Source organism: Aristolochia californica, unplaced genomic scaffold (assembly GCF_029961685.1).
Source record: "Aristolochia californica isolate CCGP_79_NKW_82.1479 unplaced genomic scaffold, dmAriCali1.0.hap1 SCAF_13, whole genome shotgun sequence".
Lineage (NCBI taxonomy): Eukaryota > Viridiplantae > Streptophyta > Magnoliopsida > Piperales > Aristolochiaceae > Aristolochia > Aristolochia californica.
The window spans coordinates 3,146,398-3,162,517 of record NW_027181804.1 but is presented as its reverse complement, the minus strand read 5'-3'; the positions used below and the strand labels follow the sequence as shown (position 1 = coordinate 3,162,517).

The following is a 16,120-nucleotide window of genomic DNA, read 5'->3' as shown; positions in this document are numbered from 1 at the left end:
TTGGCTCGGACCATTCATAGAAGATTGATATAGCAGAGCGGGGTGCGGTGGAGTTCGCTGGGCGAGGTTGGTTGTTTCAAAACCAGCCCAAAACCTGCCGCGCTGCCATCGCTAGGCCTATAGATGCCGTCGCGAATTATCGTTCTATAGCCCTCCCTACTAATATAAAACCATAAAAAAAGGTCATAAAAGAGTCGGCCTTTCTGGCTCACACCGAACGCCATGTAAGCATCTGAGAGCTTTTGGAGGTCGTCGATGGAGACGAACCTGCCCGCGATTTATCACTCCAGAACTTGCCATGTGGTTTTGCTTGCGGTTATCTTATAATTATTCCGTTTGTCGGTGCTTCTTTCGCGAGTGTTGATGGTGTTAAGTATCAACTCCCTACTTGATACTTCCGGCGTTTCTACCTGAATTTCTCTGCCGGCGTTTCCGGCTGCCTCTCTGTGTTGAGATTAGGAATTTGACCTCGTTTTTTTAAGTGAAGTGGATCACCAGGAACGATTGTGATCGATATCTGTAGTTCTTCAGTTTCCTTTCGCCGTGTCTCCGTTGGTGATATGAATTAGGAGGCGGAATGGCTCGAGACGGTTTCATTGTCCCCGTTGATACTCAGACAGCTTTGAAGAAAAAGGCAGCGGCTTGTAGAAGTTGGATTTTGCTGGATTGTACGGGTGAGGGTACGGTACTGGATGTTGATAAGTATGCGATCATGCATAGAGTGCAGATTCATGCACGAGATCTTCGAATTCTTGATCCGCTGTTGTCGTATCCTTCAACCATTCTCGGCAGAGAGAGAGCTATCGTTCTCAATTTGGAGGTTAGTTTTAATTGCTCTTTGCTGTTTTTTTTTTCTTTCGTTTTTGTGATGGTCAGTTTGTTCACATCACGGATTTTTGTCAACTTTTTTTTTTTTACTTTTTCTATTTTTTTTTTTTTTTGTTGCTAATGTGTCTGAAGTTAGCTTTATATTTTTTCAGCATATTAAGGCGATAATCACTGCTGAAGAGGTATTTTCTCCCTTCCTCATAATTTGTCTTTAAAGTTCTGCAGCTGCTAATTGTTTGAATTTTGCTTTCTTCATACTCATTTACTGAGAAAAGTACTTTAGCATTTTTGTTTTTTAAAATGTATTGAATTCACTTCTCAAAAATAAAAATAAAAAATTGAATTCAGAATCTGATCACTTAGCTTTTTCAAGCTTTTGCAATCATAAGTGAACGTGATATTTATTGTCCGTAAGAAAAAAAAAAAAAATTCTTCCAGTTACTATCTTCCGGGAAGAAGTTTTGTTGTGTTCAGTAATCAATAGCTGATTGCAATTGGTCATTTTGTTGGCTCTATTGATTGAAATAATGATTTGGGATTTTCCTGGAGAAGGTATTGCTTCGGGATCCCTCGGAGGATAATGTTATTCCCATTGTTGAGGAACTTCGCAGGCGTTTGCCAGCTGCAAATGACGAACCCCAAGGACAAGGAGATGGGAGGGAACAAAACAGTGGACTAAATGATACTGAAATGGGTGAAGAAGATGGTAATTACATTTGCTTGTATATTTTGTTTCTGGTATGAATTTTCTTATCACTCCTGAGCATAAATAAAGCGTGAACTTTCTTTTAGATAAAATCTTTCATTTAATGCAGAGTCTCCATTTGAGTTCAGAGCCCTGGAGGTAGCTTTAGAAGCTATTTGCAGCTTTCTTGATGCACGGACGACAGAACTAGAGTCTGCTGCTTACCCAGCTTTGGATGAGCTTACATCCAAGGTAGGTTCATTTTTCATTTGGAGATTTAAAGTGTGTTTCAGGTTGCTTTTCTTGAATCCAAAAATATGTATAAACTTACTGACCTGGGTTCATTACTCTAAGGTTCTTTATACATTTGGTTTGTATATTTTGGTGAATCTGGCCCATATCTTTTTGGTATGAATACTCCTAAGAATTACATGAAGAAATGTTTGACAAACTAACACTATGTTATGATCATTGTCTTTTTTCATCCAAAATAGTTTTTTTTTTATCAATGCAAAAAACAAAAAAAAAAACTCTTTTGCCAAATGTTGCAGAATGCACTTGTGATATGCTTGTATTTTTAGCTTATGTAAACATATATAATACACTATCATTATCATACCTTGTCCCAGCTGTCCTGGTATACAACAATGTGTTCCACCTTTATGGTCTATCATATTTTAGCTTGGTATTCTTCAAAAGAAAATTTTTAGCTTGATAATGAGGCCACCCTTTTTTCTTGTTTAAACTTATGACTTCCATTTGGCTATTGGTCTTTCTTTTCTTCATTTCCACCAACCACCTTAATAAAACCTTACAACTATGTACAAACCATGTTAATATTAAATATTACATCATTTATGCAATAAAATAGTTGCTCGGCATTGAGGTAGATATAACAAAAACCATATTATTTCCTTAAAGGCATCTTAATATTAAGCTGGAAGCCTTTTTGAGTATATAGCTGGATAACAGAATTCTTATAAGTTAAACATAATATACCAACTATAAAGTTAAAAAGTAGAAAAATGATAAAATTATAATTTTCTTCATTCCGAGAACACTGCCATTTATTAAAGATTGTCTTTTTCCATGGATAGTTTCCTGAACCTCAGCACATGACTACCATGCTTATGTCTTTGAGCACACTTATTGTATCCCATCCAACTCTTTTTAGCAATAGCTGAAGACTGTAAAGGAATTAGCAAGTGCGTGTTGAAATATAAGTGTGAGTTTAACTTTGAGGACTTTGGATTTCTTGAATATTTTACATCTACTTTTCATGTATCCAGCTGTTTGCTTCCTTGTTTCAATATTTTAAGTTTATATTGGATTAGAGTAATCTGTTGGTTAATTGATTTTTAAAAAAGATGAATTTCATTAATTTGCAGATCAGTAGTCGCAACTTGGATCGGGTGCGTAAATTGAAGAGCCAAATGACCAGGTTGACTGCTCGGGTTCAAAAGGTGAAAACATTTCCTCTTGCAGTATGAGTTGGTTTTCATTTATTTTACTCATTATCTTCTTCTGAAAATGATGATAAGTCATTTAGAGGGAGAAGAGGATACCGTACCGGGCCAGTCACCTAGTAGAAAAAACGAAGAGAGAAAAAGAACAAAGAATTGAAAAAAAGTACAAGTGTGTTAAAATACAAGTCCAAGGTTATTTTTGTTTTTTCCCATATTTTCCACATTCTTATTTTATCATTAGTTAAATTTTCATTCAATTTAGACATGTATTTTAGGAGATATGTAATTTTGTGTATTGAGGAACATTTTTGTCTTTTTGTATATATTCACTTAAACCCTGATTATAAAGAAGCCGGATGGACCTTTTTGGCTTGGTTTCCAACGCAACAAAGTTGCTGTTCTTCCAGAACTCTTTTTCCTCTTCTATTTTCTCCCCAAATCACATATTTTTCATGGTATTTGAGCAGTGACGCTTGGGCAGGTTTCTTTCGTTTTTGTGGATCTTCTCTCCATTTTCAGCAACCTCTTTGAAGGTTTTTCCCAAATTTTTGGACCGGTAGGGTAAAAATTCCAATTTTCCCCTTTTTTTTGCCTATCTTAGCCTATTGGCTAATGATTTATTGCCTCTATTTGATTGATTATTGAGATTTAGAAGTGTTTGATGATCCCAATTTGAGGAAATTTCTCAAATCTGCTTGTATCATCAACCCAATACTTACGTCATAATCCATATAGCCTGCGTTATCCTATTTTCTTGCAATTAGGTCATTCTTTCATCGATTTATGGTCTCAATTGCTGAAATTGATCATTATTGGTTTAAAATGGAGTGAATTGGGTGCTGAATTGCCCTAATTGAATTCGGTGTGGAACCCACTTGATTCCACAAGCATAAAATTTTTGGGAAAGTGTTTCCCTTTGGTTAATTGACGTTCTAGTGTACTAAATTGAGGTGATTGCTGATATTTAATGGCTGATTCTAGTATACGGGTTGTTGTCCAAAAGACTGTTGAAAGCTCAGATGTGAAATTCTCTCAGTCTGTTAAGATAATTACGCTTCGGCTGAATGGATTGAATTATGTAAATTGGTCCAGATCAGTTTTGATATATTTGAGGGCTAGAAGAATAGAAAAATATATAACCGATGATTCCCCGGTGCCTGTTACTGAAGATTGGGTAGCAGAAGATAATTTAATAACGACATGGTGTTATGGTCCTAACAGGCCGGTCTTTTGGGATGTATTGGCTAGGTGCTTATCATTTGGTATCAGAGCGGGCTCCCACGTCGCGAGTTCGAATCCCCGAGGGGAGTTCCCGCACGTGGGTGATCGCGAACCCCGGACATGGGCTCCGTAAGAGAGTATGGGTTCTTGACCCAGACCCCGTCGCTAAGTGTTAAGCCGTCGTGGACGTCGGCTTGCAAAGGTGGGGTGTATTGTTATGGTCCTGGGGTTAAGTACCTATGCCTTCCGCTCCTAACAAGCGGGTCTTTTGGGATGTATTGGGTAGGTACTTATCACATGGTTGGTCAACAATATATAATTCAGATTTAGTGACCAAATTTTGAGTTGCAATACTGCTAAGGCAATGTGGACTACCTTGGCTTCCATTTTGTTTCAATAAAGTAATTTGTCAAAGATCTATGAGTTATATGTGAAGTTCTTTAATATGAAGCGTGGAGGTTGATTAGTGACAAATTATTTCACTGAGATGAGGGGAGTACTACATAAGATTAGTAAATTACATCATTTTACTACGAATGTTGAATGCATTCATAAGAAAGAAAATCAGATTCAAGTAACCCAATTTTTGGATGGTTTGGGGCCTAAGTATGATCCTATTAGAGCCTAGTTGGTCGTCAATGACGATGTGACCACCCTTGAACAATCCTTTAATAGAGTTCTTCGAACTGAAAGTGCAATTGTAACTAAAAATGAGTCAGGTGGAGCTCTCTCAGAAGCAGTTGCTCTTAACCTTCAGTTTTCTACTAGTAAGCCCGATGGTTAGTTTCATGGTGGTAATAATAGAGGTAGAGGTTGCTCTTACTCTACCCGTGGCCATGGCCGAAATAATCGATGGGATCAGAAATGTGTTTATTGTGGTAGGACTAATCATATTTCTGAGAAATGCTGGGAAAAAATTGGTAAGCATGCCTGGGCCAACTCTATAGTTATAGATATGGATGCATCCTCACACACTGGATCCTATGAGGAAATTCAACGGTTATTACACTGACTAGGTCAACCGATTGCTTCATCTATTGCTTCTCTGACTACTGAGACTCCTCCTTCTTCCTCGGCGAGTGCCTCGATGGCTAGTACAGGTATGAATGCACTAAATGTGTCTCATTCCCCCTCTTGGATCATTGATGCAAGAGGCTCTACACACATGTCAGTTATGCCCTCCCTATTTCAGTCCATTAGTCCATCTCATTTATATCGTCGAGTTACTTTAGTTGATGGATCCACCTGTCCCATTCAGAGAAGGGTACAATTCACACTACTCCACAAATATCCTTAGATTCTGTTTTATTTGTACCAATGTTTCCAGTTAATCTCTTGTTTGTGAGTAATATAACTAAAATTTTAAACTGTTCAGTAACCTTTTATCCTACTTCTTGTGTTTTCCAGGACTTGCTGACGAAAAAGACAATTGGTTTAGGACATGAGAAGGGAGGGCTCTACATGTTGGATGATGTATCCGTTTCTCGTGTAGCTCTCACTACCGCAGTTTCTTCTTACTTGTGGCATTTGTGCTTAGGGCATCCCTCACTAGCTAAGTTGCGTCAGTCTTTTCCTTCTTTGCTAGCCGATATTTTCATTTGATTGCGAATCTTATCAGCTAGGAAAGCATCGTCGCTCCAGCTTCCCATTTTGTTCTTGTCAAAGCACCAATTTGTTTGAATTAATCCACTCTGATGTATGGGGTCCATGTTGGGTTCCTAGCCCATTTGGTTTTTGCTTTGTTCATTGATGATTTCAGTAGAGTCACTTGGTTGTATCTCCTACGGGAGAAGTTCGAAGTATTTGATGTATTCCTCAATTATTTCAATGAAATAAAAAATTAATTTGGTGCCTGTTTTCATGTACTTCGTACTGACAATTGTTTGGAGTATCTTAACCATAAATTTTTAGTATTTTGTGTTTCTTATGGTATTACCCATCAAACGTTCTACCCTTATACACCACAACAAAATGGGGTGGTTGAACGTAAAAATAGACATCTCTTCGAGGTTCAAGGACACTATTACTGCATATGAATGTTCCTAAATCATTTTGGGGAGATACAGTTTTAGCTTCATGCCACTTGGTTAATTGTATGCCTTCATCTGTTTTGAGTGGTCAAGTTCCTATTCAGGTTTTAAAGCCCAATTGTAAATTGCTTGATGTGGCTCCTCGTATTTTTGGATGTACTTGTTTTGTTCATATGTTTGGAACTTCGGTTGATAAGTCGTCACTTCGGTCTATCAAATTTGTTTTTCTGGGATATTTTTGTCGACAAAAAGGGTACAAATGTTATGTTTCTATTCGATGGAAGACATATGTGTTAGCCGATGTGACCTTCTTTGAACATATTCCATATTTTTATCATCTACTAAGCTTCCTATATATCCTGAATCTCCTTCAAACAGTCCTGTTCCTGTTGCAATTTTGGATGTACCAGCTTCATCAAGTTCTTCAATGCCTCTTCGCGTTTACAGCCATCACTCTTGAGCTCCTGCAGTGTCTCCAGAAGTTACCTCTACAAAGCTCTCTTCTCCACCAGCTTCCTCATTGCCTGCAGATCCTGTAGTTTCTGATTTGGACCTACCTATTAGTCTATGAAAAGGTAAACGATCTTGTACTTCTCATCCGATATCCAAATATGTATCTCTTGACTTTTGGTCCCCATCCTTCAAGTCCTTTGTTATGTCATTGTCTACTTCTCATATATCTCGTTCAATGCAGGAAGCATTGTGCTCTCCAAAATGGAAACAAACTATGGATGATGAGATGAGTGTTTTGGTGTATCAGGGAACATAAAGTTTATGTAATCCACCTAGAGGAGCAACTATTGTGGGGTGTCATTGGGTTTATACTATCAAATATAATACCGATGGCTTTATCAAACGGTAAAAAGCTCAGCTAGTAGCGAAAGGGGTATACATAGACTTTTGGAGTTGATGTCTTTGAGACATTCTCTGGCCCGACTTACTTTTGGTACGTATCTTAATATTTGTGGTTGTTAATAAGGGTTGGTCTCTCTTTTAGCTCGATGTGAATAATGCTTTTCTATATGGTGATCTACATGAGGAAGTGTATATAGAGCAACCTCCTGGGTATGTTGCTCAAGGTGGGATAGAAAATGTGTGTAAGCTACAGAAGGCTATTTATGGGCTTCAACAGGGTCCATGAGCATGGTTTAAAAAGTTTAGTGATGTGGTACTACTATTTGGGTTCTATAGGAGCCATTGTGTTCATTCCATGTTTCTACTTAAAAGGAAGACTAGTATGGTGGTTTTGGTTGTGTAGATGACAGTGTGTTATTTGGTTATGATTTTGATGGTATTATAGAAGTTAAACAATATCTGGCCACACATTTTCAGACAAAGGATTTGGGCTCTCTCAAGTACTTCCTTGGTATTGAAATCGCTCGTAGCAAGTGAAACATTGTTCTTTCTCAGAGAAACTATATATTGGATATGTTACAGGAGTATAGTTTATTAGGTGCTAAACCCATAAACACCCCCATGGAAGTTAATCATAATTTACATGACACCTAAGGTCCTACACTTAAGGATAAAACTTAATACCGATAGTTAGTAGGTAAACCGATCTATGCTACAGTTACCAAGCCGAATATCTCATTTGTTGTGAAAGTTGTGAGCCAGTTCATGGAAAATCCTTAGAAAGTTTATTTAGAAGCTACTCAGAGGATTTTGAAGTACTTGAAGGGTGCACCTGGAAAAGGTCTTCTGTATACTCAAAATAGGAAAATTGATGTACTTGGGTATTTTGATGCCGATTATGGTAGGTGTAAGATGGATAAATGTTCTACATCAAACTACTGTTGTTTTGTTGGAGGCAACCTAATAAGCTGGAGAAGTAAGAAACACACAATTGTGGCTAGGTCCAGTGCAGAGGCCAAGTATCGAGCAATAGCTCTTACAATTAGTGAACTTATGTGGATTAAGTTTGTGCTTCTTGAGTTTGATTTTACGTTACCTGACCCTATGGTTTTCTTTTCACTGCTTCTAATTTCATTAAAAAAAATGGTTATGAATTGTGAGAACTAGGGAACCATTTTTATTGCCAACAACCCTGTATTCCATGAGAGAATGAAACATATGGAGGTTGACTGCCACTTCATTAGAGATGCAGTGATGCAGGGGAAGGTGGTAACTCCTTATGTAAAGTTTTTAGACCAGTTGGGAGATATATTTACCAAGCCTTTGGGAAGACTTGAACATGTATCCATTAGTGACAAGCTTGGATTGTTTGATATCTACTCTCCAGCTTGAGGGTGAGTGTTAAAATACAAGTCCAGGGGTATTTTGGTCATTTCCTATATTTTTCACATTACTTTCTTCTCTTATAGTATTGCTATTAGATAGAGAATGTCTTATTTTATCTCTAGTTAAATTTTCATTCAATTTTGACATGTATTTTAGAAAATATGTAATTTTGAGTATTGAAGGGCATTTTTGTCCTTTTGTAAATTTTTATTTAAATTCTGATTATAAAGAAGCTGGACGGGCCTTTCTGGCTCGGATTCCAAGGTGGCAAAACTGTTCTTCTTCCAGAACTCTTTTTCCTCTTCTATTTTCTCCCTAAATCACATATTTTTCAAAGTGGACCAAAAATTTCGAGAGGAGCAGAAACCTGACTACAAGTTGTGGCTGCAAATTCACTACAAGTGAGGGCGGTGTTAACCTAGTGATGTTTCTCCACTGGGATGTCATTTTAATGTATAATCTTCTTGTTAACATCTAAAAATAGCTAAATTCCAACTAGAGTTATAATATCTGTCAAAATCAATAGAATAATAGTCTTTTCATAGAATTTGAATTAATAATGTGAAAAACCAAATGAGGGGGCTGCTGTATCTCTCTCTCTCTCTCTCTCTCTCTCTCTCTTTTCATAGAATATTTGTCATGGAGGGATGTGTTCCCCATATATCTTCTAACAGAAGAGCGGCTGCACTTCCCTGCTGTGTTCAAAGAGGGAAGTGCCGAGCTCTGACATCCTCTTATTTTTCTGATGAAGGCAAGGGCAGTGGGGCCCTCCCCTCCATTGTTTCGCCAATCTTCAAGCTATGAGTGAGGATGCCTTCCACTCCCATTCTCATCCTGGAGAGGGAGGGTGAAGCTCTGTCCTATTCTCATTTTCTGAGTGAAAGTAGAGGAGGGAAGGCCCACTTTTGTTGGAAAACAGTGCCTCTGTCATGGCCACCTTTCCATTATCGCTGCCACTCTTGATCATACCTTGCACAATGTTAGGTCCTGTTATGAAAGCCTAAGCAGAGCTTTGGTCAATTTCTCCTTGAGGTGTGCTTGGGTACTCATTCTTATCTTGGATTATCCATGAACTTGTGCGGAAAAATGCCTGTGTATCATTGTAGTCCCTATCCATCAGTATACAGAGTTGAATATGTGTTATTATACTGGCCAGGTTTATCTCTCCTTTCTTATTCTTATACTTCATCTCCAAAACGCGACTAGTAGCAACTGGCAAGTTTAATTATTTTAATTCTTTATTACTGAACTGGAAATTTGGATTTGAGTTTTAGGAGTTAGTTACCTATGACCTAAACCTAAAATCTGGATTATGATTTAATAGATAAGTTTTCACACGAAGAAGAAAATTATGAGACATCCGAGGAGACCACTATATGACTTCAAACTGATCAACACTACAACCACTCATGATGGCCTAATTCGAGGAGAAAGTATGATTAATGAAGTTTGTTAAATTGGGTCCAAGGCCCTATCCCAAATTGACTAGCCAACTTAGGAAACCTTTTTCTCAACTAATAAACTCAAGATCTTTGTACTTACTAATCCATGTGGGACTATTCCTTAACACTCCCCCTCACGTGTAGACCCTATTTTTGTGGCTCTACAAGTGGATAATTTAGGAGTAGGCCCCTCTTTTGTGGCTCTACAAGTGGATAGTTTAGGAGTAGGCAGTTTAGGTGTAGGCCCCTCTTTTGTGGCTCTACAAGTGGATAGTTTAGGTGTAGGCCATCTTTTGTGGCTCTACAAGTAGATAGTTTAGGTACAGGCCCACATATGAGTACCTGCTCTGATACCATGTTAAGTTGGGTCCAAGGCCTTATCCCAAAATGACTAGCCAACTTGGGAAACCTTTTTCCCAACTAATAAACTCAAGTGGATAGTTTAGGTGTAGGCCATCTTTTGTGGCTTTACAAGTAGATAGTTTAGGTACATGCCCACATATGAGTACCAGTTTAGGAGTAGGCAGTTTTAGGTGTAGGTCCCTCTTTTGTGGCTCTACAAGTGGATAGTTTAGGTGTAGGCCATCTTTTGTAGCTCTACAAGTAGATAGTTTAGGTACATGCCCACATATGAGTACTTGCTTTGATACCATGTTAAATTGGGTCCAAGGCCCTATCCCAAAATGACTAGCTAACTTAGAAAACCTTTTTCCCAACTAATAAACTCAAGATCTTTGTACTCACTAATCCATGTGGGATTATTCCTTAACAAAGTTGAGTCATATGGATGATGAACAAAAGAAATGCTAAAATTCCTCAATATTCAGAATGGGGAACCATGAAACCTAGAATTTGCCTATTCATTGTCCTCGACTGAGGTTGTATTTGGTCTCACTTCTTTTGGGTAAAAAGGTCACCTGTGCTATACTTGTTTGTGAGCTGTTATTATGGGCTGCCTGTTTTTGTTGTTGCTGGATTCTTTTGTGTGGTGTCACGAAGTAAGTTGCCTTTTAGATATTTAAAAAGTTCATAAAAACTGAGCCTTTCAGTAAAGCTATGTCACTGAGACATCTCGTGATAATAGTCACTCTGTAAAGAAGGGGTGGGATGTGCCTTAGGCACTACGACGGGAGATATGAGTATGCAGAAGTGATCTGTCATTTCAACTGCTTACACTACCAAAAACTTCAGCTAACATGACATCAACCGGGCAAACAATCTTAAGGCATGACCCTCAAACCATCAGATAACCTGATAATTCTGCTTTGGGTCGAGAATCTCTTGGTGTGGGGAGTGGCACATTATTGTGGTGATGTTGGACAAAAATGTATACCTTATTTAAAGAAGACTCACATATGATACTGGCGGTTCTCCTTTACTGAAGTTGTCTGGTCTATGGACTTGATGGGAGGGCATATTGAGCAACGGCTGCGCTTTGCCCCTTGAGGAATAATACTCACTGTAGGGTCCATTATTAATAGGTTTAGATGATTAACAGTAATCTAACTTATTTTTTAGTGTGAAAAGGTAAGGAAGAGAGTATAGAGAGAGGAATTACAGGAGGAAAAAGGGGAGAAGAAGTTGAGGAGAGAGAGAGAGTCACAATTACATGACCTCCTCATCTTTTTTGTTAAGTGAAAAAAGATAATATTACATAATTGCCCCTATACACTTAAAATCACTTAAACCCCCTTATATCTCCCAATTTACATACTCAAATTACATGAAAATAAGTCTAGACGTATATCTAAACATGTAGAACAAGATAATGTAAACACCAGAAACAACAACTGATATGAAAAGATGAAACTACCCCTCAGTAGATTATCTAACACTTAGGATGTTGAAGATATTTGCAGTTTCTTTTGTTAACAGGGCGGATAAGCTCTGATCATCAAACTCAATGATTTAACTCTTTCTTTTGGAAGGGTGATGCAGATTAGCTTGTACGGATTAGCCTCCCTGCCTGAGAAAAGGACTTCTTTGTTGTATTCTTAGGGTGTTATTTTTAAATAAAGTCTTTAATTGTCATTCAAACAAAAATAAATAATGAAAAAGAATGACTAAATTTTTTATTTGATGAAGGTTTTCTACTATTCTCCATCTTAAACTGTATGTGTTTGTTCTTGGTCACTTGAAAGAAAGCAAGCAAGTTTTTGGTGCTGCAACATCACAGATTTCATCTTGTCTTGCCAAGTCTTCTATCTTGTCTTTTTTTTTAATTTTTTTAACAATGCCTAGCCTTCTATCTGTTGACCAAGCATTCTTAATGAATGTTAACTTGATGCTTATTCAAATAAGATATTTTATCTTGTGTCATTTGTTTATGAACAGATCTGTTTGTTTTTCTAGGTAAGAGATGAGCTTGAACAACTTCTTGATGATGATGATGATATGGCAGACCTTTACTTATCAAGAAAATTGGCTGGGGCATCTTCCCCTGTAAGTGGTTCTGGAGTGCCTAGTTGGTATCCTGCCTCTCCAACATTTGGTTCCAAGATCTCTAGAGCAAGCAGGGCAAGTATGACAACCATACATGGAAATGAAAATGATGTCGAAGAGCTTGAAATGCTTCTTGAGGTAAGTCTAACAAACACTTTTTCTGAAGGAAGCAATTACCTGATCAAATGAAACTGAGACAAAGTTTTCTGAAACTTGGTAGGCATACTTCATGCAAATTGATGGCACATTAAACAAATTAACCACGGTGAGTGAGTCTGAACTGTGGGTGTTCATTTAGAGTTATTAATTCCTTTTATATTTAGAATCTAGTTTCTTCTAGGACTAAATTGACTGTCATTTGTCTGATTGGTTTAAAAAGCAAACAGATGATCCTAGGTCTGGACCTGGACTTGGGTATCGATTATTTTCAACTTCTCTAATTCTTTGATAGCACCCCTTTTGTTCTTTGGTGCCAATATCTAGTGGATCATTTGTCCTGTTATGATGCTTTATATTAAGGTGCAGAATTTTTTGCGTGTATATATAACACTCTTATGGACTTACATTAGTGCTCCTTGAAGCCTAGGTATGAATCTCATTTATCAGATTCCTTCTTCTCTCATGCCAGTATTTTCTTTTGGCAGTATCGGCAGGAGGTCATACTAATTGTCATCAAAATATGTTAGCATGAACTTGGATTTATATGCTTTTATGTACAGTAGATATAAAGCTAAAAATGATTTCTTATGCATGTAGCCAGATAATATAACAATAGCCCAAATAACTTATTTCAAAGAGGTACATGTTTCTCATCACTCAAAAGCTGAACCCCATCCAGAAAGTAGCCATTCAGAAAAAGAAAAATAAACAATCATATGGAAGTAGAGATTCCTGAAGTTTGTTCATAAATTCAACTGTATTTTCTGTTCAAAAGAGAAAAGGCGAAAAGTATTTTGGTAAAGTATGCCTATGTCCTAGAAGTTGAGTTTCAATCTTCTCAGACTTGTTCTCGTGTACATACAAATGGAAAAGCTCTGTTTTGCATGTCAGTGTCTGCTACAATGACTTTTGGTGAACCTCCATTTAGTGCTCTGGATTTGGATCCTGCCAGTTTTAGTCTGTTTAATTGATATCATTGCTTGGGTCTAGGTTTATGTGAAGGGTCACTTGACATGTGCCTTAGTGTAAATGCTATTAATTCCAAATTATATATACTCTTTGATTATGTTTATTTCACGTAAATCTGATTGTTTATTGCTTGAATGGATGTAATTATGAAATATTTCATTGCTTCTACTGCTTTTTGTGCACACCATAGTGTGACTGAATTGGGTATTAATATTTTTTTAGCTTCGAGAATATATTGATGATACCGAGGACTACATTAATATTCAGGTAATTGCTTAATAAGAATATTTCCTTCAGTAGAAACAATCACTATGATGATTTTTTTTTTTGTTATTTCTTAAGACATTTTTGTTCCAGTTATTATTTTGCTAATGGCCTTCTATTTGCTTTTGTCTTGCAGCTAGACAATCACAGGAATCAACTGATTCAGGTTAGGCTTCTGACAACATGAACGTTCTTCACTTTTACTGCTATCTTATTTCCTCATTGTACAAGATTCTTTTGGTGGTGTATTTGCTCCTGCCCTTTATTCTGAATTCTCCTTGTTCTTTAATGGCAGTTAGAACTCTTCCTTAGTTCTGGAACTGTTTGCCTTTCTATATATTCATTGGTTGCTGGAGTTTTTGGCATGAATATCCCATATACTTGGAATGACGACCATGGGTATATGTTTAAATGGGTAAGCTAAAATATATGTTTGCATCTGCTAAACAATTTTTTTTTTTTTTTTGTCATTTTTTTGATTGACAACCGTTCCTTTTGGTGTTTGGGTCGAGCAGGTGGTTATTGTTACAGGAATAGCTTGTGCTGCGCTCTTTGTACTGATAATTTCTTATGCTCGTCATAAAGGTCTTGTCGGGTCTTAATATCAAATATTATTAAGGAGATCAGGAAGTTGGAAAATGCCTACGTACTCGAACCAGTTAAAGAGACAAGCTTTGAAGGCTGAGACATTGCATCATAACAAAGACAAGAGCAGCCCTGCTTATCCTTGTTCCCCTCCCTCAAGTCACCATTATTCCTGGATTCTGTTTTGTTTCTTCATTTCAGATTGAAGGGGCCTTTTACAGATTTCACGTGCCAAGCAGGGATACAAGTGGTGAAATTGGATTTTGATTCGCTACATTCTTAATTCTTTTTTAATCTCAATTTGCAGTCTGCAGCAATGTGGTCGGCTTCAAATGCAAGCCAGAAAGGGCCTTTGATATCTATTTAGATATTTGGGTATTCGAAAAATAAAAATAAAATACTTAGAGGTGTATTTTTACCTCTCTGGATTATGTATATTTTATTTCCGCAGGTGCATATTATTGTCCAAACATGTGTCGTGGTAACGAATAGCAAGCCTATTCTCTTAAGAGATGGTGATAGTCTGGTTGCCGATGGTCAAAGTTTAGACCGCGTTTTGATTATTAATTTCCCGAGTGACCAATCGTGCATGGAACAGGATAATTGTGTTTGTTGGGCAATGGTCAGAGACCCACGCCGGGGGGACAAACTGACATGAGCACAATGTTCGGTGTTCATGGCGAATGGGCTTCATCAATTCGACATGTTCAATGTGTGGCCAAACATTAGAGAGGGGTGGAATAGATATGAAGTAAACATTAGAGGGGAAAAATGTGTCAAGTTGATACCTAGGATGAATAGATATGAAGTGGATGTCTTACAATCTGAAAAAAAGGTTTTATGTTACTCTCCAAAGCTGAAGCAAGTGTTATAAATGTAATATTATACATGACGTATAATATTAATTGCTTTTCAGTTTTGGCTTGGATGTAGTCAACGATGGCATTTTAAGTCATCCATACAATAGGCCATTCTAAATTGCTGTCTCATCTCTCTTATATACTTTTGCATTAATTGTAAGTCAATGTTGTTTCTCTAGTCGAGGTAAGGGTGATCTGACTTGACCCAAAAAATGTGGGTAGGTAAAAAAAAAAACCTATGGGGTTTCAAACTAGGGATGGGTTTTTTCAAAATTGACCTAACCTGACTCATATATGAGATAAAAATATAAAACATGATTAAAACGAGTCGAGTTTTATTGGGATGGGGTATATTTATTTTGGTTTATAAGGATGGGCAAGGACGTGGTTATAAGGATGGCGATCGGGTTGGGTTCGGGTTTGATGAATTGGGTTTTTTTTGTTCGAGTTTTGGAGTCGGGGATCAGTTCTGGTTTTAATAAATCCGACGCTGACCAAGTCCAAGTTAAACCATCTGGATGGGGCCCCCTCACTTCAAAGATCTAAATCGAAATCTAACGAGATTTGTAAATTTCATGACCTTAGTTTTAAGCAACATACTATGCACGTGTCCTGCTCTCATAAGTCCAATTCCAGAGAAAAAATTGTACTTGGACGCATTTATTTTCGTGTCTCTGACTCCAACTTTTGTAACCTCTAATCATGCTATTGCCACCTTAAAACCTGATCAACCAATCTCCTCCTTTCCCTGCGCCTGAGCGGCGTACTTTAGTTTCCATGTTATTCCACGCGTGCTGAAACCGGGACGCCGATGGCACTAAAAATAGAAAACGGATACTCACGAAATGCCGCGCGGGGAGGAAACTGGTAGCGCATCCGGCGCATGTTAGTGCTTTTGAATTGTCTTAATTCACTTTGGTGCCGAACT

At 37.6% G+C, this 16,120-nt stretch overlaps 1 protein-coding gene across 3 annotated transcripts; it reads left to right on the top strand.

Annotated features, from left to right (window-relative positions):
- Nucleotides 1-209: 209 nt before the first annotated feature.
- LOC137948017 (magnesium transporter MRS2-I-like) lies at nucleotides 210-14,841 on the top strand. 3 transcript variants are annotated; one of them, XM_068793920.1, is made up of 12 exons: nucleotides 210-368; nucleotides 488-820; nucleotides 981-1,010; nucleotides 1,381-1,534; nucleotides 1,644-1,765; nucleotides 2,902-2,976; nucleotides 12,266-12,493; nucleotides 12,576-12,620; nucleotides 13,706-13,750; nucleotides 13,884-13,913; nucleotides 14,043-14,162; nucleotides 14,263-14,841. In XM_068793920.1, the coding sequence occupies exons 2-12, from the start codon at nucleotides 578-580 to the stop codon at nucleotides 14,347-14,349; spliced, it is 1,179 nt and encodes a 392-aa protein (XP_068650021.1). In that variant the 5' UTR covers nucleotides 210-368; nucleotides 488-577; the 3' UTR covers nucleotides 14,350-14,841. The 3 variants fall into 3 exon arrangements, with proteins under 3 accessions (XP_068650021.1, XP_068650022.1, XP_068650020.1); XM_068793921.1 differs by having other exon boundaries at nucleotides 483-820; XM_068793919.1 differs by having other exon boundaries at nucleotides 210-820.
- The last annotated feature ends 1,279 nt before the right edge of the window (nucleotides 14,842-16,120 follow it).

What these genes read in the sequence shown, in the direction of transcription:
- LOC137948017 (XM_068793920.1), top strand. Translation starts at nt 578, where the DNA reads ATGGCTCGAGACGGTTTCATTGTCCCCGTTGATACTCAGACAGCTTTG. An exon ending in TGAAATGGGTGAAGAAGATG is followed by an intron (nt 1,535 to 1,643) that starts GTAATTACATTT and finishes CATTTAATGCAG; the next exon opens with AGTCTCCATTTGAGTTCAGA. An exon ending in TGGATGAGCTTACATCCAAG is followed by an intron (nt 1,766 to 2,901) that starts GTAGGTTCATTT and finishes ATTAATTTGCAG; the next exon opens with ATCAGTAGTCGCAACTTGGA.